We start from the raw sequence: 24126 nt of genomic DNA on the forward strand, positions 1-24126 counted from the left end.
GGTGGGGCTGTGACATCAGCTTATAGGGCAAGAATCGAGCATGTTTTTTAGATGTAGATAGTGGTGATAGGACATCTCAGAGGAAAACACTCTTAAAGAAGTTGCCCAATACTACCTTTACCATAAGTCCTATTATTCCTAAGGAAAGTACAGTTATTCTATGCTCTTAATTCCACTTCATGGAACCTTCATATTTTCCTAAGCCATATTCAACTGTTTTATTATAATCTGATTTTTATAATGAATAGAGATCAAGAAAGTAATTTAAAAACCATTTAATACACAAAGTGAAAAACTATTAGAATATAAAAGCATTTCACATTTTTTAAGACAAATAATATCTTCTAAATTACTTAACAGATGATAGAGGTCCACAGTCCTTTATCTGAAACGCTTGGGGCAAGATGTTTCAGAATTATGAAATTTTAGATTTTAGAAAAGTAATTTTGTGCATATACCATACTACATTAACCAGCCCTCACCAGAGTCTGTGGCAGCAGCCCTCCCTCTCATCATCAAGCAGCAAAATAAAGGAATATTCACACTAAATGGGATAAAAAGATTCAAGGTCAGTTCAGATTAGATTGCAAGCAAATGAATTTTGTCACCAAGCTTATGGAAACCTTGTTTTCAGAGCTTTTTGGATTTTGGAATTACAATTACAGATAAAGGAGTGCAGACCTTTATAAATTTGTGTGACAAGACACGAAAGATTGTTTAAACAAATGACTCATTTTTACAAATGAAAAAACATGTAATTTTCAAATACATTATAAATTAACAGGCATCTTCTCTTTGATATTATTAAATGTACATCTTAAATACATATACACACAACAACATGATTTATGAAAGCCAGCTAATATTAGAAGCACAGATACACAATCCCTTCGGTGAGAAGGGGATACTGTTAAATTTTCAGTGGAATTTAAAATGATTACACCAACTCCTTATGATGCCAGGAAGAGCACCTGTTCAGTGCAACACAAGGAGGTAGAATTTATTCTTCAAGAAATAGAACTTGTGAGCAGCCTTTTTAGAAAAAAACACAGGTAGACCTTTACTTAAAATGCCTATTACTTGAGGTTTTCTTCTCTGTATACAAAACTACATTTGGTCTTACGCCCAAAAGTTAAAAGTTGACACTAATACATAGAAGGTATTTTTAATCAGTTAAATAAGTAATGTTTTACCAAGACTGAAGGCAAATGTGTCATGATGATGCTTCTAAATAGCTGTGGTATTAAAACAAATATTCAAACAAGTACATTGACTTTTTCTAAATTCCTGTCTGTTTAGAGGCTTGAATTACTCAAAACTGTTATACTTGTAAAATCATGTTCTTCTGATCGTAGTAGAAATGTAGTTTCTGTTCATAGCCATTTCTTCCATTGACTGATGTCTGAAGAATGGTTTCATGGGGGAAAAACACATTTCCAACATGTATAGCAACAACTTCCATAGGTTTGGGAACAGTGAACAAGTGACAACTCATTCTGTTAACCAACTCCAATCAAGATTCTAAAACCAGGCATGAAAAAGTTACAATTAGATGTTGACTATAAGTGATAAGTATATGGGTGTTCATTTTTGCAAGTTTTCTGTTTGGACATTTCATAATCAAAAGTTGAAAAATCATTTCATTTACCTTATTTCCTGATTTTAAAAAATTTCAGAGTTTTTTTCATAAATATTTGAAGTAAACAATTATTCTTTCCTTTTCTTTTCTTTTTTTTTTTTTTTCTTAAGAGAGCAGGATCTTACTATGTTGCCAAGCTGGAGTACAGTGGCTATTCACAAGTCCAATCATAATGCACTGCAGCCTTGAACTCCTGGGCTCATGCAATCCTTCTGCCTCGGCCTCCCTAGTAACTCGGACTACAGGTACATGTCATATGGCTGGCCACCATTATCCTTTTTTTTTTTTTTTTTCGAGACAAAGTCTCACTCTGTCACAGGCTGGAGTGCAATGGCAGGATTACGGCTCACTGCAGCCTGAAACTCTTGAACTCAAGCGATCTTCCTGCCTCAGCCTCCCAAGTAGCTGGGACCACAGGTGTGTGCCACCACACCTGGCCAATTTTTATATTTTTTATAAAGACAGGGTTTCGCATGTTGGCCAGGCTAGTCTCAAACTCCTGGGCTCAAGCAATCCACCTGCCTTGGCCTCCCAAAGTGCTAGAATTACAGGCGTGAGCCACCATGCCTGGCCACTGCTATTTTTCTTAATGAAAGAGGAAATATACAGAATTGACATTAAGACTAAATGCAGGAAAAATTGATTCAGTAAACATTTTATGGTAATTTCCCCAAGTTTTAACAAATCAGTAGTTTATAGTAACCAAATCTTAACACACACTTTTATTATTACAACTATATTAACATAATTTATTTTCTATTCGGGAGGTACCATATCTGAATTAAAGTCCAAGTCCCATCTTAATGGAGAAAATTGATTGCTGAAGCAAAAAGGTACAGAACAAACCATTCAATTTCAATGGTCACATTGTGAAGAAGCTTACCACTCATTTAATTTGACCAAAAATGCTATTATTGAAGATAATTGATGACATAATCCTAGTATATCCCTGAGTAACAGCAGATAAGGATTTAAGGTTGAGGATATTCCCCAAATGCTCTTTCCTCTTGAGTTCTTCTATTTCCCATATGCATCCCAAATGCCAGATAAGGCTAGCATGGAAAGTTAAACCTTTTGCACCCAACATAGCCAAAGCAGGCACCCATATCCACACAAAACTTACCATCATACTACTGCCCTGTTCCTCATTTGCCTCATGAATAATAGTGCTTAAATGGCCAAGGCAGTTCAAATTTTCTTCTATCATTTGTGCTGAAGTCTCTCTGTGAGATGAAAGAACAAAGCCTTTTCAAACTCAGGAAAAGGGCATATGAATTTCCTCTACTTTCTAGTCTTCTAGGTTAGCATGATCACTAGCCTTCCTGTAACCCAGTACCCCAGTGCAGTTGACTCCTGTAGTCTTTAGTTTCCTCATCCCTCCCTACAGAGGCAGAGTCCTGTTAAGACCAGGCTGCTGCCTCTACCTCTACCTAACTAATGATAAGAAGTCCACTATAACTCCAATCTGACTTTCCTCTGAAATGTAAGATGCACTTATGTACAACTTGTTTTTCCCGTGAAAATGTAACTAGGGAGGAAAAAATCCTTGTGGCAAAGACAGATGAAATACCTTTTTGTTTCTAAATACTTCTCTTTCCTTAAAAGTAGTAAAAACACCAGCATGCATACTTCACAGACACAAATGTAGGGGAGAAGAGAGAAAAGTAAAAACTGTTCTGTAGAGATCACAGAAAGTGAAAAACTCATTAGAAACTACAGATGATAGCGATGAAACGAAACAAGCAAGCTGATTCCTGAGGACAGCAAAAGAAAACAGTGTGGTGGGGGAGCTACCCAGAACCAAGAAGTATCCCTGGAAGTTCATATTTGAAGGCAGTCCTGATTGTGGTTCTACCTTCATGCTTTCCTCTTCTATATGGCCTCTATCTTCTCCCTTTGCCAATCCTTAGTCCCCTAACAAGATTCTGTTTTAGGTCATGGATGATAGACACTATTAGCTTAGAATGACATTCTGATTCAGCTCTTATCCAACAGATGGAAAAATTATGGTCAAACAGTTCCCAATCCTTGGTAGTTAAGTACCACAGGTACATTATAATTGAAATCAATTTTCTTATACAATGTATTCTGGCTGGACATGGTGGCTCATGCCTGTAATTCCAGCACTTTTGGAGGCCGAGGCAGGTGGATTACTGAGGTCAGGAGTTCGAGACCAGCCTGGCCAACATGGTGAAACTCCGTCTTTACTAAAATAGAAAAATTAGCCAGGTATGGTGGCACGCGCCTGAAATCCCAGCTACTTGGGAAGCTGAAGCAGGAGAACTGCTTGAATCTGGGAGGCGGAGGTTGCAATGAGCCAAGACTGTGCCACTGCACTCCAGCCTGGGCGACAGAATGAGACTCCATCTCAAAACAAAATATAATGTGTTCCTTCTAGAAAATACATTGAAAATGTCTGTCAGATATACTTTTGCAAACAACCACACTTCAAATTGGAAATTACCTGTATTGTGGTGACATTTGTAAACATTAACATCCGCTAAAAAACTTAAATGCCTTTAATAAAGGCAAAAAAGTAAGTAAAGTATCAAATTTTACTTCCTTCAGCTCTGATTACTGGAGTATTTTGTAAAGTCTATATATTTAATTATAGCCTGTGCTACAGTTGTAGGTGTACTGCATTGGGCCACATGTATAATGACCCCAAGATATATACCCTGGAACTTGCTTTCTTTAAAAAAATAAAATACCTGATATCAGCTTGCCTTCCTGCCATGTGCTTTTCTCTCATAAAAGTAGAGTACAGAATGTGCAACTGCATGACCTCCTGAGCAGTGATGTAACATGGCTGCACTTCTGCAAAACTAATTATGGGCAGAGCTTCCAGGAAATGCTGGTGCTGTAGAGGTCTCCATGAGTTGTGAGAAAAGCGACAATACACAAGCTAGCAAAGAGCCACTGGCTTTGGATACGGCACATCTTAAGCTGAGAAAATAACAGAAATGGATAGTCATTCAGCTTTTAGCAAAAGAGTAGGAATTAATAAAATATAGGGCTTAGAATTTGAGTTCTTGCAAAACTGATTTAAAACACTGAAAAAAGTCTAATCTTAGAAATACAAAGTTATAAAATAGATCTCAAAAAGGGTAATCAAGGATCCCCAAAATGATAAATGCAAAATGATAGCATAATTTCTCATAAACTGTTAATGAAGGAGTAAGGTTTGAGTAAAAGAAAGTAATAAGCCAATAAAAGAAAGGACTTAGAACTTGGACTTAGCTAATAATAAGCAACATTTGAGCTAATAATACACAACATTTGCTGAACATTTATTTCCCAAGCACTTTATATACATTGTCTAATCAAATTTCCACAGCAGTCTATGAGACATTCCTGTTTTACAGGTGAGGAAATATGAACATCAAAAAAGTCAAGTAAGTTGCCTAAGATTATTACAAAGGGATAGTCAGGACTCAACCCTGGTCTGAAGGCACAGAAGACTACCTTAACAACTACTGCCTCATTCCTATACCACTGCTATGAAAACACAGCTATCTATTGTTACAAAGTAAACCCACCCATCTTGAGGAGTTACCACACATGACAGAGAATGATCATGTTCTGCTGAAGTCGGGGGCAGCCATGCTGATGTCTGAGGGGTTACTGCACCTTCTAGACTGGATCCTACAAGGGACCGGGCAGAACTCTGTGTCTGAAGGAAAAGAAAAAAACATCAAAAGATTACAGGGAAGCATCTCTGTTGATTCACACAATTTCTTATCATATTCCTAAGACTTACATTTCCGTTACTACTTATATGCACAACCAGAGTATTTCAGTACAAAACTATTCCCACCTTTACACACCATTAGTAACCTGTCCTTGGACCCTTTCTTCATTGACTAAAACCAAATATATCCACTCATCTTATACCATTTTAGTTGAAGAAAGAAAAAAAAAACCCAGTTGAATAGATGGTCAATTTCATTAGCTAGGCAGGTACATCTATCCCCAAGTTAGGTTGGAATACCACAGTAGTCAAGGGCTAAGAGGAGTATAACAACAGAGAAATTGGAAAGGAGAGATGATAATAAGTCCTGCATCTCAATTGCTAGTCTGGACACCAAGCAAGGAACATGGATGTCATCCCAATGCAAAATATACATGTCTTCAAGAGGGCCCACCTCATGTTGATAAAAATCCCCTTTGCAAGGAATAATAGCAACTCAATGTCACATTAAATAATTCATTAATAATTACTTACACAGGCAATTTTAAGGAGATGCCATATTTCTTTCTGCCTTTTTCCCTGCATGAACATGACAGTATTGTCAGCTTCTTTGATATTACTGAGGGCCACTTCCACCTTAGGGAGTAGATCAATAATCTTCTGCTTACAGCCCAACAACTTGCTGGAGAGATTAAATCAGTGTCAGACACTTACACATGCCCCAAGACTGTACACCATACTCCCAAAACCCAGCTGAGGAAATGAACCACAATCAGCATCAGATTTAATGACTTATCTCCAAAGTAATGCATACAAAAGGACACATAAATGCAGATAGCTATGGCCAAGCTACCCAAGGTAACTTCAGAATTCCTCCTGGGTAAGTATACTTTACCAAAGAGGACTTTTGTACTTTGAGAGGAACAAGATAAACATATCCTGGTTTTTCAGTAGGAAATGAAGCAATTTTCCTACCTCAAATGACCAAACAGCTCCTTGAGCACACGGTCCTGACTCTGCACAGTGTGCACAATGATTTTCACCATCTCTGTGCTGTCACTGTAGGAGTGATCTATAAAAGACATCAGTCAGTGGATATAACCTTTCTTCTGTAACATATCAGCCTCCAAACAAAAAATTCCTCAAAAATCCCTGAAACTCTGAAACTAATTTTAATTAATAAACATCTCCATTTAAATTAAAAATTGGGTTAAGATAAAAGATATAAAGATTACCTATAAATAAAATCTAGTTATATATAAAAAATAAAGTTTGCAGGTATATAATGTATATATAAATTTATCAGTAAGAGATCTTAGTTGCCTGTGCTTGAGAACAATAGTCTTGGCTATCTTTAACCCATACTAACCCAAGCCCTAGACACAAATGCAGCCTCTGGCCAAGGGAACAATTTTTCTTGGATGATTAACCACATATTTAGAAACAGTAGGACAATTCATCAAACTTTCATTACCTAAAGGAAGGAGGCCCTTGAACTAGGTTGCTTGGAATTTCATGTTTATCCGTCTGTTTACAACCCAGAAAAACTTTGAAAAAAGCTAATTGAAACCAACTAGTAAAGGGACCTGTAGACATCCTGAAAGTTCCATTTGAGGGCAGTATGACATCTTAAAGCCAACTGGCAGCAGCCAGATACCCTCAAATGGGATGGCTGTTGGTCACAATGGGTTCTACAGTTTAAAATGTGACCTCGATTTAAAAAAAAAAAATCATTAATTGTTATATTTCAGAAAATGGCTAAAGGAGTTGAAAGTTGCTCATGCATCATGCTGGTATTTTCTTTGGACAATAATTAAGCCTAAATGCAATAATAATAATATTTGCTACTCTCTGCTTATAATTTTCCCATTTAATCCTCACAGCAGTCCTGTGAGAAGACTACTTTTGTTACCCCCATTTTACCAAAAAGGAAATGATGAGCATCAAAGGAGGTTTAAAAAACGTGTCCTTTCTTATCTATCACTCCAAATACTTCCCCCATAGCCCAACTTTATTCCCCACACATCTCTGTTGTCTCCTCCTCACCAACAATCAAATGCAAGGCTCCAAAAAGGTTCTTCTCCAAACAGCATTCCTTCCTAAATACCATGGACCAAGCCAAGAGCTTTCTCATATAACTAGCTCCTTAAGACAGTGAAAGCCCTCAGAACTTTAGCCTTCTCCAGGATAATGAAGAAAGTTGGTTTTAACCATTTCAGATGAACAAGAGATTCAAGTCAACTCTAAGCTAGAAAAGACAATAGAGGCCACAAATCAAGTGTGATTATATAATAGGCCCCAATGACAGACACAATCTTGTTACAGTTTGTCACTCAAGGTGACACTCAAAGAAGCTACCTGGGTAGCAATTTATTTTTGAGCTTCATGGTATGTTGACAGGGCTACCTCAAAGTTTTAAAAAATATAACCTAAACAAATGCTATCACTGTGTATCTGTGGTATCTGATTCATTAGCCAGAAAACTGGGAGTCAGAATTTTTTTTTTTTTTTTTTTTGGAATGGAGTCTAGCTCTGTCACCCAGGCTAGAGTGCAGTGGCACAGTCTTGGTTCACTGCAACCTCTGCCTCCCTGGTTCAAGCGATTCTCCTGCCTCAGCCTCCAGAGTAGCTGGGATTACAGGCATGTGCCACGACGCCTGGCCCAGAAATATTGATTAAAGAAAAAGAATTGGACTTACTCTATTTGAAATCTTAGATTTTAATATTTTACTCTAGCTACAACTTCTATCACTTAAATCACTATTTGTTAACATCTTCAACCTTTTTATCCTCTTATTCCATCAGCAAAATCCTAACCTTGGATTAATCCAACCATCTGCTCTATCAGTTCCTGTATCCAAGCTACTAAATTATCAACAAAAAATTAATATTACTGTTCACTATTTGTCACTGCTAATTCACAGGTTTTTCATTTCTGCTCTGGGTATTTTTTTTTTTTTTTTAAGAAAGTCTTGCTCTGTCAACCCAGGCTGAAGTGCAGTAGTGTAATCTTGGCTCACTGCAGCCTCGACCTCCTGGGCCTCAAGCGATCCTGCTACTTCAGCCTCCTGAGTAGCTGGGACTACAGGCATACACTACCACACCCAGCTTTTTAAAAATTTTATTGATTTATTTTTTTGTAGAGACGGGGTCTCACTATGTTGCCCAGACTGGTCTCAAACTGTTGGCCTCAAACGATCCTCCTGTCTCAGCCTCCCAAAGTGCTAGTATCACAGGTATGAGCCACCTGGCCTGGATTCTTAATGAATGTTTGGGTCAACAATATCTTCCACTGCACACAGTGGCTTTTAGAAGTCTTTAGCACCCTATTCAAATCTATGAGGTCGTCACCTCTTCCATTTCAGTTAACCTCACTTACCACTGCAGGATAAGAGGTCATAAGGCAGTAAGACCCTGATCTTCCAACCTCTACTCCCAAAAAAGTATCTGTATCCACACTCATTCTCTTTCCAATATCAATAGTATCAAGGCTAATCCCTCCTACTGTTCTTTGGAGCCAATCTCTCAACTTGTTCAGGGACCTCCCTCTCCACAGGCTTTTTTGGCCCTGAGCATATGTTCTGAGAAGTGCATCATTGGGCACTTTCATCACTGTGTGAATACTTATACAAACCCTGATGGTACAGCCTGCTATACACTTAAGCTGTATGGTATAGCCTTTTGACAACAGGCTACATACCTGTTCAGCAAGTGACTACTGAATACTGTAGGCAACTGTAACACAATGGTAAGTATTTGTGCATGTAAACATAGAAAATACATAGTAAAAATACAGTAGTATAATCTTATGGGACTACCATAGTATACACAATTTGTTGTTAACCAAAACGTCATCATGTGGCACCTCATGTTTAAGTCTTCCTTCTGAGAAGTGACCTCCCTTGACTCTACATCAACTTTTAGCTACTCACCCACCTCTCTTCTTTCCTGAGCAGCCAAGCTTCTGAGAATAGTCTAGATAAGCAGTTCTCAAACTTTTTGGTCTCAGGACACCTTTACACTAGAAAATTCTTGAGAACCCCAAAGGGTTTTTCAGGAATTAAACAGAAATTTAAAAATACTCGTGTCTTAATTCATTTAAAAATAACAAACCTATTGCCCATTCACATGTTTTTATTAAAAACAAACAAACAAAAAAACCTATATTTAGGTTTTCTCTCTCTCCTATATTTAGGTTTTCTCTCTCCTGAAACTCTACACTCCAGTCATACTGCATTTCCTCAGACATGCTAAGTGCTATACATACATGTCTCTACACAGTATACTCATATCTACGAGAGCCACCTCCTTTCACTGGTTACTGCTACTTGAGATACTTGGAAGCCTGAAGTGGAAGGAACACTTGAACCCAGGGAGTCCAAGGCCAGCCTGGTCAAAATAGCGAGAGCCCACCTCTAAAAACAAAAACCAAAAAACGGTATTTTCTAAAACAAAAAAATTTGAGTGAGAACACTTGCACTGTTTTACATTTTTGCAAACCTTTCTGATATCACCACTAATCTCATCAGAAAAGTTTTTAAGTACTGAGAAGCTGGCAAATTCCAGCTGGTAAGTACAAGTTTTCTAAAATTCTTTTTGCTTGAAACATGGAATTTTATCATTGACAACAAATACTGCTTTTTTCCCTTAAAGTAATAAGTGTACTATACTTTTTATTTTCATTTAATTTCTTAGAAATTATCTCACGTATGCAAATCTGAATAATCATATTTTGCCTGACAGTTGCTCTTCCAAGTAAAAATGGTGTCTTCCCTGAAAGAGGCCAGACAACTAGCAACGTAAACAATTACTGAAGTGGTTTTCCTTAAGACAACCATCATACTTCACTGTATAGAAGAAACACTTTATGAGTACTTCCCATTTCATCGCACAAAATATTAAAAACCCATACTCAAGCATTGAGATTTAAATAAAATAATATTTTTACTGCTTTATCAAGGACATTTGTAAGTGAAACTGTCATTTTTTAAAAACTGTGACTGCATGGTGGTAAAAAATATAACGGCTGCTAGCATAGTTTGGCGCTAGTGCCTTGATTCATACTAAGGTGCAAGCCATTTTATGTTGCACCATCAGTGAAAATGTCAACATGGTGAAAAATGCAAATAACATCTTATTATGAAAATGGTTCTAACCTCACAGACTCTCTGACAAAGTTTCAAGGATTCTCACAGGTCCATATGCCACATTTTGAGAACTGCTGGTCAGACTAAACTGAATACATTTCAGTAAAATAAAAGCAGTATAAGAGGAGATAATGTTATTTTTTAAATGTGAAAATAGTATATGAAATACAATTTCACATGTATATTAATTTGCATGTGTTGCTATGTGTCTACAAATTTTAAAGTGTAAAAGTATATCTTTTTTTAACATATGCATTTAAGTATAATGCACATTAGGGCACAGACTTTATTTCTTCTGTTACCCTTCAAAACAAATTTTTAACTAAATGATAATATCTTGCAAGTACATAATAGTTTATAGTTTTCAAAGCATTTTCACAAACATCCTCTTAAATACACTGTCACCATATACTCACTGAGTAGGAAAGCTAGGTTTCAACCCCATTTTGCAGAAGAAGGAAATGGGAAACGGAGATTTGCCTGAGGTAACGGTCAGTAAATTACTCAATCTAGAATTCAAGCCTCTGATTCCCCATCCAGTACTCTTTCCAGCAGACCTTGCTCAGTATTTAGCAGATGTTCAACTGGAATTGTTTTGCCAACAAAACAAGTCATCAGTGACCAGTGCAGATGAAGGCATTATTTTCAAAGCAATCTGCTTTGGCCTAGAACAGCACAGGCCTTCCCTCTAACCATTCCATACCTGAACCCACTGCCTCAAATTCTTTCCAACCTCTATAATATTTTTTTGTTTTGTTTTGAGACAGAATCTCGCTCTGTCACCCAGGCTGGAGTGCAGTGGTGCGATCTTGGCTCACTGCAACCTCCTCTTCCCAGGTTCAAGCGATTCTCCTGCCTCATCCTCCCAAGTAGCTGGGATTACAGGCACATGCCACCAAGCCCAGCTAACTTTTCTATTTTTAGTAGAGATGGGGTTTCACCATGTTGGCCAAGCTGGTTTTGAACTCCTGACCTCAGGTGATCCACCCACCTTGGCCTCCCAAAGTGCTGGGATTACAGGCATGAGCCACCACAACCGGCCCAACCTCTCTAATCTTAAGCAACACTTATTTTTTCCATCTTTCTAAACATTTTCTTGCTGCTTTTTCCTCTCTGAGTTCCTTTTTTCTGTCTTCCATTCTTTCTTTTCACGTCCCCTTCTAAAATTTTTCTACCTCACGTTCTCTGTTACTTTCTCTTTATCCTCTCCTAAATTCTCACAATCTTAAAGCTTATTATACCATGTCTCAATGGCAATACCAAAATTGGAATTTATTCTGCAGCTTTAAGAAAATTTTTAACTTAAAAATATTAGATCCCCCACATTTGTTAGGCTAGTGATAGTTACCTAAAATGCCTTCAAGCACTGTGGTAGAAGTGTCTTACCTGAAGGTCTGTGTTTTAACTGCTTATATAGATCAATGGCACGCTGTTCCCTATAAAAGAGAAAACATGCTCTGATAAGTGAAGGTAATTTAATGACTTCAATAATCTACAACTTGAAACAATATTTTATTTGAATAATGAACCCATTTTAAAGCAAGTTCATATTGCCAACAAGTATTTCACAGAGCATTGTATTGAGTAATAAGAACTACACAAGTTCTTAGAATGCAAAGTTTAATATAGTTCATATCTATTCTGATCTATCATGGGGACATCTCTGCACCACAGACACTTAAAAAGACAAAAATTATGACCTATAATTCGAGAAAATATCTGAAGTTTTTAATCCAGAACTTTAATTCAGAAAAAATTTCAAGTTTTAGGGCATTTAAGAGTCAATACCTTGGACCAGAGGTATAATGAGTAGGGAAATAGTTTGTAACTTAGTTATACTTGGAAAATTCTTAACACTCATATGAAATAAATGCTTTTATTAAAAACCAAAAAAGGCCAACCCAAAGAATTATTTCCGAAGTTTCCTGTGACTAAGAAAAAACTTCCATTTTAAATATAATGCCAATATATTTGGGGAAAGGAAAACTATAGAAAAGAACCACATAGAGGTTTAATTTGCCAGATGTAAGCAGAAAGAATACAAAATATTACAGATGTCAAGACCAACAACACAAGTGCATCCTTACAGAGATTCCATCAAGTCTCCCTGACGTCTTCCATAGGGGCTCTTCTGTAGCTCCATGATTTCAGCATGCAAAGACATAATCTGATCCTCCAGATATCCAATGACACCAACCTAAAATATGATGAAAATACAAAGGAAATGAAAGGCTTACCACTACATCATAGGAAACAAAATTCAGATCTTAAGGATACAGAATGACTTGCTGCTTCATTAGAGAACTAAATAATATAATATGAAACACTGATTTTGTTAAAGCCTTTCTATTCTTCAGATTCTGACACTTAATCTTTCACATAAGAACATACTTAGTCTTAGTCTTCTCTCTTTTCTCTCCTGACAACAGTAAACTACTAGTATTTGCTTTTACCTCCGGAGAAGCAAAAAGCTACAACAGGTATCAACTAACAAGAAAGAAAAAGGACCACCAAAACCATTGGTATTACTTGTATCTTGGCTCTATGATTTTGACTGCCCCCTGGTCCCCACTGCCTTGAATAGGGACACAAAAAGATAAAGAACTTGGATTTCCCACCCCAGGATACCATGGGTATCCCCACCCACATCCTCAGGGTAAGTACTGACATTAAGGAGTGTAATAACTTAGGACCGTGGACAAATGTACAGGATAAGGGGAAAAAATCTGCCACCTAGAGAATGATCTATACCTAGGGACACCATATAATTTATTGTCCAAACCGGCATAATTTTGAGAGTGAAAGGGACTACTACTGATAATTATGGCAAGACATTAAGTATAAACTGGGACAGTCCCAGGTAAACCAGGATGTGCAGCCATCCTATCTAAACCAGTCACAAAAATAATAGTGACAACTACCATTACTGACTCCCATTTAATCTTCATAACCCTACTAGAAAAGAAATTGTCCCCATAATATGGAAACTAGCTGGATGTGGTGGCTCATGCCTATAATCCCAGCTCTATGGGAGGCTGAGGTGGGAGGATTGCTTAAGCCCAGGAGTTTGATACAAGCCTGGACAACATAGTGAGACCCCGTCTCTACAAAAAATGTAAAAGTTAGCCAGGCATGGTGGTGCACCTCTTGTCCCAGCTACACAGGAGGCTAAGATGGGAGGACTGCTTGAGCCTGGGAAGTCGAGGCTGCAGTGAGCTTTGATCATGCCACTACACTCCAACCTGGGCAACAGAGTGAGACCCTGTTTCCAAAAATAAATAAATAAAGGAAACTGAAGCTCAGTGAGGCACTAGGTAATTTTCCCAAAGCCCTTGTTTTTAATCACTATGATACATCCCTCTTTATATACAAAGCATCTACTAGAATTTTGTCTGAATTTCAGGAATGACATGAAAAATGCTCTTTATATATCAAAACCAAAGATAGTTTCTAATGGAGACATCAAGAATTAATAAGTATACAGAATGACGTCAATGATTTTACCTCAGCATAGTGGATGGCCTTTTCTTCCATTTCTTTCCATGCTTTTAGCATTTTTTCTGAAGCTAAAAGAAAAGTCTAAATTGGTTATCTCAGAAATAGCCATATCTTTAATTACTGGCTGCCTGCCTCCTTGCCATATCAACATCAAAGATGTGTTATGAGTTGAATTGTGGTCCCCCAAAAGATATGTGGAATTCCTAACCCCTAATACCTCAGAATGTGACCTATTTGGAAATAAGGTCATTACAGAAGTAATCAGATAAATTAATACTCATACTGGAATGGTCTGGGCCCTTAGTCCAGTACGACCAGTGTACTTAGAAGAGACACAGGATACAGATACACAGGGGAGAACGCTCTGTGACAATGGAGACAGATTGAGGTGCTGCAGCTGTAAGCCAAGGAATGCCAATGATGGCTAGCAGACCATAAGAAGCTAGAGAGAAACAAGGAAAGATTCTTCTCTACAGATTTCAGAGAAAACATGGCCCTGCCAACACCTCAATTTTGGACTTTTAGCCTCCAGGGCTGTGAGACAGTAAGTTTCTATTGCTTAAGCCACTCAGTTTATGGGATTTTGTTATGGAACCCTTAGGAAATGAATACAGATGACTTTTTTCTTAAAAATATATATATTTATACCAGTGTGCAGATGGGTGGATAAAGGAAAAAACAACAACAAAAAAATTTTTTTGAGGTAGAGTCTCACTCTGTCACCCAGGCTGGAGTGCAGTGGCATGATCTCAGCTCACCGCAACCTCTATCTCCAGGGCTCAAGCGATCCTCCCACCTTAGCCTCCTGAATAGCTGAGGTGTGCACCACCATGCCCGGCTAATTTTTGCATTTTTTGTAGAGACGGCGTTCTACCCCATGTTGCCCAGGTTAGTCTTGAATTCCTGAGCTCAAGGGATCCACCTGCTTTGGCCTCCCAAAGTGTTGGGATTACAGGCGTGAGTCACCACCTGGCCAGAAAAGAAATTTAATACTTGAATATGATTTTTAAAAATTAAATACTATAAAAGGATATAAACAGAAAAGACTCTCTCTTCTACCCCTCTACCATCCACCTCAAGGGACCTTACTATGATTATCTGTTACATAGACACATAGCCTGCTCCCTCACAAGTGAAAACATCAGTATACTCTTTATTTTTTCCCACAATTTAAAACTGTCAACTAAAGACTTAGGTGATCTTTTAATAAAAGCACATATAGATCTACCTCATTTTTCTTTAACAATTGTATAATAAGCCTTTGACAAGTCTAAGATATTTTAATGAAATAATTATAATGTTTTATCACTCACCAGAATGTCAATAATATACAAATAAAAATAAAATATCAATAATATTAATAAAACCAGTTCTGGAGAGTAAATTCATTCACCCAACTGGACACTATTGGTTGTTTACTCTGAGATACACATAGCTTGCTCAGGACAAGTATACAAACAGTATTTGTTTCCTAAAAAGGATTTGTTTTATAAAAGAAAACAGAAATGCTGGTAGTATGACTCCTTCGATTTACTCATATTTTAACTCTGTTTTTTTACACTTCCTTAGTACATCTGAAGGAGATAAGCTTGGAGTCAAATATGGAAAATTTGGAGACTGTGTACACTAAAAAATAGTAGGACTCCACAGTAGATGGTTTGAAAAAAACATAGCCTTAGAATATTTTTGTCATTATTTACAGAAAAGTAAGCAGTTTATGACTCCCGTGGTTGTCTTAGTCCATTTGGACTACTATAACAAAATACCATAGACTAAGTGCCATAAAAACAACAGAAATTTATTTCTTATAGTTCTGGAGGCTGGGAAGTCCAAGAACAAGGCAGATTTGAGGGCCTGCTTTCTGGTTCCTAGATGACCATCTTCTTGCTCTGTCCTCACACGCAGAAGGGATGAGGGATCTCATTCAGGTCTCTTTTGTAAGAGCATTAATCCCAAACACGAAGGCTCCACTCTCATGACCTAATCACTTCCCAAAGGCTCCATCTACCAACACCTTCACCTTCAGGGTCAGAATTTCAACATATGTATTTTGTGGGGGATACATTCAGTCCACAGCACTGGCTAAGAAGTCCAGATTTTGTATTTCTTTTAAAATCAGGTTTGAAATTCAAGATTATTAAATCGCACCTGTGTTTTTTTAGAGCTAAATAATTTTAGCCCAATTGTGAAGCTAAATTGCTCAACTAAGCAAATTTAAAAAAAGAGGTGACATTCAAAACAAACATGGTTTATGTTAATTTAAGTTGTCCTGTCTCTTGTTCTAATGTGAAGGTAAGTAAAACAACTGGCTGAGTTAAGAAGGCAAAATAACAGATGGCTTCAAGAAACCAGATGCTCCTTTCGAATACATTACACAGACACTTACATATCCCATACGTCATCTGCTCGCTGTATCTCTCCAAGTCAAGCTGAATGCTTTTGTGAAAAAACTCCAATTTAGCTTTCAGTTGTTGTGATGCTGAGATCAAAGTGTTCTTCATTTTTGTTAAGTTAGCATTATATCTAAGAAGACTTAACCTAAACCACAGCAAGAAAAAAAAGAAAAAGAAAAAAGATATTATCAGCATTCAGAAACATTGAACAATAATGTAAAAACATAAACTGCCACAAGGCCAAAGCCTAAGTTTCTATTATCAATCTATGAGAAATAACTGAGCTCTAGAATCTGATCTCTAAGACTTCCTGCCTATAATATTTTGTGATAAACAATCTTTTTATACTAGGACCGTATGGGAATTATTACTCTCAAGCCATTACAATAGAATGGTCTCAGTCCATTAGTAAGAATTCTACAAGTTTATCAGAACATTACACTTCAAATTGGTCCAGTATGTTACTATTACATGCAATATTGATTAGTGAAAACCGGCAAGATTAATTCTTGAGTATATGATGCACATTGCATTGTGCTTATAAACAACAGAATCCACTTACATTGCTGCCCTTTGTCCCTGAAAGAGCCTGCTATAGTCTTCTTTTAGTCCAGACACATAGTGCACTGCTTCAGCCCACACTTTACGCAGCTGTATAATTGGAAGCTGTATTTTGCTGTCCTGTACTATATACAAGAAGATGAGAAAAAGGGCAAGGGAGGTTAGTTACTTTTGAGGATTTTAGAGTTGATTTATCATTCTCTGTGATTTCCTGTCCACACAAACAGGATTCCCATAGATGCTAGAAACTGATGCTAAAAGAACCACTTGTTTCCATTTAATTCAGTTCAATATACATTTACAGAGCACCTGCAATACTTAAGCCCCTCTCCACATACAAGGGGGGAAATAAAAATGACACAATCGCTACACTCACAGAGTTTGAGATTATTCCTGTATCTGTCTTTTTTGCTTGCTTTTCTGCAACCTGGAATACTCTTTTTCTCTCTGCTAATCCAAATTATTTCTTTCAAGTTCTAAATCAAGTCCCATCTCCTCTGAGTCTTTCCTACCTCTGAATAATAAATTTCATATCCTGGACCAACAATCCAGGTTTAAGAATACACACAAGAGCCAGGTGTGATGGCTCACGCCTGTAATCCCAGCACTTTGGGAAGCCAAGGCGGGCAGATCCCTTGAGGTCAGGAGTTCAAGACCAGCCTGGCCAACACGGTGAAACCCTGTCTCTACTAAAAATGCAAAAATTAGCTGGGCGTGGTGGTGTGCGCCTATAATCCCAGCTACTTGGGAGGCTGAGACAGGAGAATCGCTTGTACCCGGGAGGTGGAGGTTGCAGTGAGCCAAGATTGTGCCATTGCACTCCAGCCTGGGCGACAAGAGTGAAACTCCATCTCAAAAACAAAACAAAAACAAAAAGACAAATTTCAGCAGAGGGACATCTTACAAAATACTTGACTAGTATTCCTCAGGTCATTGTCAAGGTCATCAAAAACAAGGACTATTTGAAGTCTGACAAAATGTCACAGCAAAGAGGAGCTAAAGAGACATGACAACCAAATGTAATGTGTTCTAAGATGAGATCTTAGAACAGAAAAAGGATATTAGGTAAAAATGAAGGAAATGTGAATAAAGTATGGGCTTCAATTAATAATATATGTGTTCATTAAATGTAACAAATACATCATACTAATGTAAAATAGATTTTTTTTTACTTTTTAATATTTTTAAATATTTTATGTTTTTTATTTATTTTTTTGAGAAACGTCTCACTCTGTTGCCCAGGCTGAAGTGCAGTGGTGTGACATTGGCTCACTGCAACCTCCACCTCCCAGGTAAAATGTTAACAATAGGAAAAACTACATGCGTGAGTGAGGGGAGTTATATGAGAACTCTGTACTATCTGCCCAATTTTTTGGCAAATCTAAAACCATTCTTAAAAAAAAAAAGTCCATTAGTAAAATTGTAATAAAGTCTGAGGCAAGGGGAGTTGACTAAAAAGAGACATGAGGGAACTTTCTAAGGTGAAAGAAATGTTCTACATGATGACTGTGGTGTGGATTACGCAAGTATCTAAATTTGTCAAAAGTTATCAAACTATATGATCTGTGAATTTCACTCTATGTAAACTGCCTCAATTTAAAAGAAAAATTCAAAAGAAAACTAATAAGACTTTAAAAAAAGTAAGATTCCATATATTTTAGCCCCTCTGCTCAATTTTGTTCTTGATTTTACAATTTTGTGCTTTATTTTATTTGGACAGATATACAGTGATCAAACACTTAACTTGTTCAAAAGAAAAGAATAATTTTCACAGGATAAATTAAAACATTTGAACATCAAGCAGTATTCACAGGAAAAATGAAATAAATACTTGAACATGCTTAGACTATGAAGAGACAATTAAAAAGCAGGTTCAACTAATAGTGAAGTTTCATTCTCCTGTGAGAGCCCTATCCTCAAGAAAGTAAATCTTCTCTTGAATGATCTCATGGAGATTTAATATCTACCTTTTCACCTTCCAAACTATATAAATCCATTTTTCAGAGTTCTCATATAACTCCATATAGAAACTTCAAGTATGAGATACAGAACACAACACCAAAAGTCCATTTCTACTAATCATACTGAGAGTCAAAGTTATATTAATTCATGTTTAAAGCTCAGCCACTAAATGGACTGGACTTACCAATATAATTTACACAATCAGATAAGCTTCTGGAAGCAAATGGCCCTTCATATACAGTTTTACTTTTATCAAACAAATAAACCATATAGCTATCACAGCCTCTCTGAAAAAGAAACAAACAATTAAAATACTGTTCAAGGATCTTTGAAAATCCTAGGTTTTCTAAATACTTATGCACCAGATTTCCTACTTTGAAATGCAAATGAACAAAATCAATGTGTATTAGCATATCTCTTACAGATAACAGAGTCCAAACTTTTGTTGAGGAAAAAGACCCAAACTTTTGTATGGGCTAAAGTGAACAATCACCAAAACCCAAAGAACAAATGCAAAAAGATATATACAGTGAAAAAACTAATCGGTAATCAAAACGAATGAAGTACTGATACATGCTACAACATGCACGGGCTTCAAAAATACAAGGCAAGTAAAAAAAGTCAGACACAAGACTATATATTACATAATTCCATTTATATGGAATGTTCAGAAAAGGCAAACTTGTGGAGATAAAAAATAGATTCCTGGTTTCCTGGGGTGGACAGAATGGAGATTAACAGTTAATGGACTGTTAATGGAAATGTTTTTAACCTGATTTATGATGACAGCTGCAAAATTTGGTAAATTTACTTTAAAAAAAAATCACTGTAATTGAGCATCAAGTCAGTGACAAGTTAATAAAAAAGAAATAAAAAATCACTATATTGTACACCTTAAATGGGAACTAACATGATAATATGCCTCAATAAAGTCATAAAAAGAAAAATGGGGAAAAAAGTCATGACCACAGTCATATTTTACCACCCATTTATCCTTTGGCAGGACCTATGAGACTGCTGTTCTCACAGTAGTTTCAGAGTACTGGGCTTCAAATACAAAAAGAAATTTTTTTTTTTGAGACAGGGTCTTGCTCTGTCACCCATGCTGGAGTGCAGCAGCGTGATCATGGCTCATTGCAGCCTCAACCTCCCTGGGCTCAAGTGATTCTCCCACCTCAATCTCCCAAGTAGCTAGGACTACAGGGGTGCACCACCAAACCCCGCTAATTTTTGTAGTTTTTGTAGAGACAGGGCTTCAACATGTTGCTCAGGCAGGTCTCGAACTCTTGAATTCAAGCAATCCACCCACCTTGGGTTCCCAAAGTCCTGGGATTACAGGCATGGGCCACTGCACCAAGCCAAGAAGGAATATTAACTGGGAGTGTGGCAGGCCAGGTCTCACTAACGCAGGCCTAAATAACAACTGTTTCAGCACGACTGAGTGGTGAAGTTAAATATTAAAAGCTGAAAGAGTGGCCGGGTGCAGTGGCTCACGCCTGTAAACCCAACACTTCAGGAGGCCGAGGTAGGCAGATCGCCTGAGGTCGGTCAGGAGTGGCAAAACCCCGTCTCTACTAAAGATACAAAAAATTAGCTAGGCATGGTGGTGGGCGCCTATAATCCCAGCTACTTGGGAGGCTGTGGCAGGGAGAATCACTTGAACCCAGGAGGCGGAGGTTGCAGTGAGCTGAGATTGTGCCATTGCACTTCAGCCTGGGCAACAGAGCAAGACTGTCTAAAAAAAAAAAAAAAAAAAAAAACTGGAAGAGCCAGTGCCCTTACACAAAGGCTGAAATGTAGCCAAAGCCTACCAAGAGTTCTGCCCAGGCCTTTCCCAGGCCTAAAAGCAAAATAACAAAGGAATTCTTAACAGGACCCGTTCAGAATTAAATAAGTTTTATTGGGGGTCTGAAGAAACCCCAGGCCTCCACAAACAAGTTTATTGGGGGTCTGAAGGAACTCCTTAAACCTCTGTGATTTAATAGGAGACAAGATAAGGGTAATCACCCCAGCACCTGGACCCATTTAGAGTAAGTAAATTTACTGAGGCTCCAGAGGAATGTCTTCAAGACTCAGACCTCAGCTACAGATTAAAAGAAGTTAATCACTTATGTCTTTAGATGAATGCAAACTTACACATAGACATATAGCTTAGAAGATAAATAAACTACGGAAAAACTTTGTAATTTTGAGTTGGTCTGGCGATAATTTCCAGGCCTTCTACCTGTAACTGGTTACAGAAATAAAAACTCCCATCTCTCCCAATTCATCTGCATCTCGTTATTGGGCCGCGAGAGTAAGCAGCCTGACCCTCAGTTTGGTCTGGGAACAGGAGCAGAAAACTGGCACCAAAGAAAAAGTCTTGCAAAGTTCAAAACAACAAATGTTTCATTTCTATCCTGTTCACCTTGCAAAGCAATGATAAGAGTTGGGAGAAGGACAAAACCAAAACAAAATGTGCGGCCTCCCAAGGAATTCCAAGTATGCATAAAAATTGCAGGGCATGCAATCCCTCTAGATTTCACATACTCTAGGGATATTATAATTAATTTTCTTACAACTCCATCTAGAACACATTGAGAGGCTGGTTTCCGAGGATCCAGAGAAATTCCTGTCTCTGAAAGAAGTTCTTGAGAACCAGTATTTATTCCAGTTTCACGCTCAATACGAGACTGTAGTGAATGAAGACTTTCATCAGGTGGTAACAGAAAAGAAATTATCTTTGCAGAAGTCATATTTAGGATGTGTACTATCTGTATAAATAAGAAAAAAAGGTAAAGTTATTGATTATTTGTTACATAAAAGATTTGCTGCCAGATACTAAAAGGTGAATATGGGCAAAAGGCATTATTTCTACATTAAACAAGGCTCACTCATTCTCCAAAGTGAGATCTCCTTTTATAATTATAAAATGACATTCTGAAAACTGAACAATTTCCTTTTCTACAATAGATGTTAGTTCCAACAATAAAATTTCAAAGTTAAGAAATTTTCAAAATTAAGAAAATTTCAAAATTAAGAAAAATCCCAATTTGAAAGAACAACAGTTATTTATTTTGAAAAAAACATTATCATAGACCGAAAAGGAAACATTCCAATTCATGAAGTGCCTAACAGAAGACAACCACAGGCATAAACCACTTTCACATAACATCCCCAATAATTAGATCTTTTAATCTCCATTTTAAACAGAGAAAGAAACCAGAGTTCTAAGTTAAATAACTTGTTAGGGATCACACAGCTAATAACTGGTAGAGCTTGGATCTTAACTCTTTTTGTGTCTGGCTACTTCATGCTGCCTTAAGAAATCATCTGATAGAAGAACTAGGTCTCTCTTTAAACAGGAAAAAGCATTGTTATGCGTGGTGAGTTACCTTTTTATAAGACAACCTAATCCCAGAGCAGCAACCTGCTTAAGGGCCCCAAATCAAGTAAGAACAGTTTTATCACTCTCACCTAAAGCCCCAGTAAAAGTAGCCTGATACAGGCCAAGTGAGTGTGAGGCTGAGTCAGGTGGGGCTCTGTCCCCACCTGTCAGCGCAGACAGCCACAGAGTTGGACTTCAGTCTTTTGAAAAGAACATGATTTTAAATTCTCTTCCTTCCAGTATCCTTAGAAAAGCCATACGAAATTAATGCCTACATTTCTCCATGCCTTACATTGACTAGTATATGCAAATGATTAAAATTCTCTCTGCTGAAAATCCTTACTACAAAGGTAAAGCATTAATCCAAGTCCACTATTATTTTTTTCCCTTTAAAACACAAATCTGAATTGATGTTTTCAAAGACACAAAACTATAGACAACAGTACAATAAGCCCCCTCCCAACCCTGTGAATGCCTCACCTAGTTTCAACCATCATTTACATAGAGCCTATCTTGTTTCATCTATCATAGCCCCCTCTCCTGATTTATTGCTTTATCTTTTACATATTTTATTTTGTGACAATTTAATTTGACATATAAAAATGTTATATATTTGAGTTATACAACTTGATGTTTTGATATACGTTGTGAAATTATCACATTTCAGCTAATTAATATATCTGTCACCTCTTCATAGTTGTCATTTTTGTACCTTTTCTTTTGCTGCCGTAATTTTTGGACCTTTTGATAAACATCTCTACATACACCCCGCACCCGCATCCCTGCAGCCCCTGGCAACTATGATGCTACTGTCTGCTTCTATTAAATTTAACTATTATAGATTCCACATGTAAGTGAGATCACGCAGTATTTCTCTTTCTGTGTCTTGCTTATTTTACTTAGCATGTCCTCCAGGTTCATCCACATTGTCCTAAATGGCAGAATTTCCTTCTTTTTCTTAAGGTTAAATACTATTCCACTGTGTATATATACCACTTTTTCCCTATCCATTCATCTGTCAAAGGACATTTAGGCTATTTCCAGATCTTGACTATTGTGAATAATGCTGCAATGAACATGGGAGTGCAAATATCTCTTCACAAGCCTGCTTTAAAATCCTTTGGATATATACCAAGAAATGAGATTGTTGAATCTTACAGTTCTATTTTTTTTTTCTTTTGAGACAGAGTCTTGCTGTGTCACGCAGGCTGATATGCAGTGGCATGATCTCTCAGCTCACTACAACTTCCACCTCCTGGATTCAAGCAATTATCCTGCCTCAGCCTACGGAGTAGCTGGGATTACAGATGTGCACCACCATGCCGAGCTAATTTTTGTAATTTTAGTTGAGATGGGGTTTCTGCATGTTGCCCAGTCTGGTCTCGAACTCCTGGCCTCATGTGATCCACCTGTCTCAACCTCCCAAAGTGCTGGGATTACAGGCATGAGCCACCATGCCCGGCCAGTAGTTCTATTTTTAATTTTGAGGAACCTTTGTACTATTTCCCACAATAGCTGTAATAATTTACATTCCCACCAACAGTGTACAAGGGATTTCTTTTCTCCCACATCCTCACTAACGCTTATCTTTTTTCTTTTGGATAATAGCCATCCCAACAGGTTGGGGGTGATATCTTAGTGTGGTTTTGATTTGCATCGCCCTGATGCTAAGAGTTGTTGAGCACCTTTTCATATGTTTGTTGGCCATCTGAATTTCTTCTTTTGAGAAGTGTCTAATTCAGGTCCTTTGCACATTTTTAAATTGGGTTATTTACATTTTTGGTATTGAGTTGCAGGAGTTTCTTATAAATTTAGGATATTAATTTCTTATTGGATGTATGGTATGCAAATATCTTTTCCCAATCCAT

At 37.4% G+C, this 24126-nt stretch overlaps 1 protein-coding gene across 8 annotated transcripts in view; it reads right to left on the reverse strand.

Moving 5' to 3' along the window:
* The window catches only part of CHUK (component of inhibitor of nuclear factor kappa B kinase complex), a 42936-nt gene that overhangs the window by 1794 nt on the left and 17016 nt on the right, over nucleotides 1-24126 (reverse strand). The window contains exons 10-22 of one of the 8 annotated variants that reach the window (XR_010159743.1): nucleotides 21450-21644; nucleotides 19076-19178; nucleotides 16931-17054; nucleotides 16362-16513; nucleotides 13982-14043; nucleotides 12565-12674; nucleotides 11864-11913; nucleotides 6306-6402; nucleotides 5865-6012; nucleotides 5196-5312; nucleotides 4351-4585; nucleotides 2763-2862; nucleotides 261-1521 (exon numbers count right to left, since the gene is read on the reverse strand). Coding sequence is in view for 5 of the 8 variants with exons in the window: in XM_009458890.5 (XP_009457165.1) it covers nucleotides 1492-1521; nucleotides 2763-2862; nucleotides 5179-5312; nucleotides 5865-6012; nucleotides 6306-6402; nucleotides 11864-11913; nucleotides 12565-12674; nucleotides 13982-14043; nucleotides 16362-16513; nucleotides 16931-17054; nucleotides 19076-19178; nucleotides 21450-21644 (1305 nt within the window). In the remaining 3 variants the exon portion in view is untranslated. 8 annotated transcript variants of the gene reach the window in all.

This window comes from Pan troglodytes, chromosome 8 (genome assembly GCF_028858775.2).
Source record: "Pan troglodytes isolate AG18354 chromosome 8, NHGRI_mPanTro3-v2.0_pri, whole genome shotgun sequence".
NCBI classification, from domain to species: domain Eukaryota; kingdom Metazoa; phylum Chordata; class Mammalia; order Primates; family Hominidae; genus Pan; species Pan troglodytes.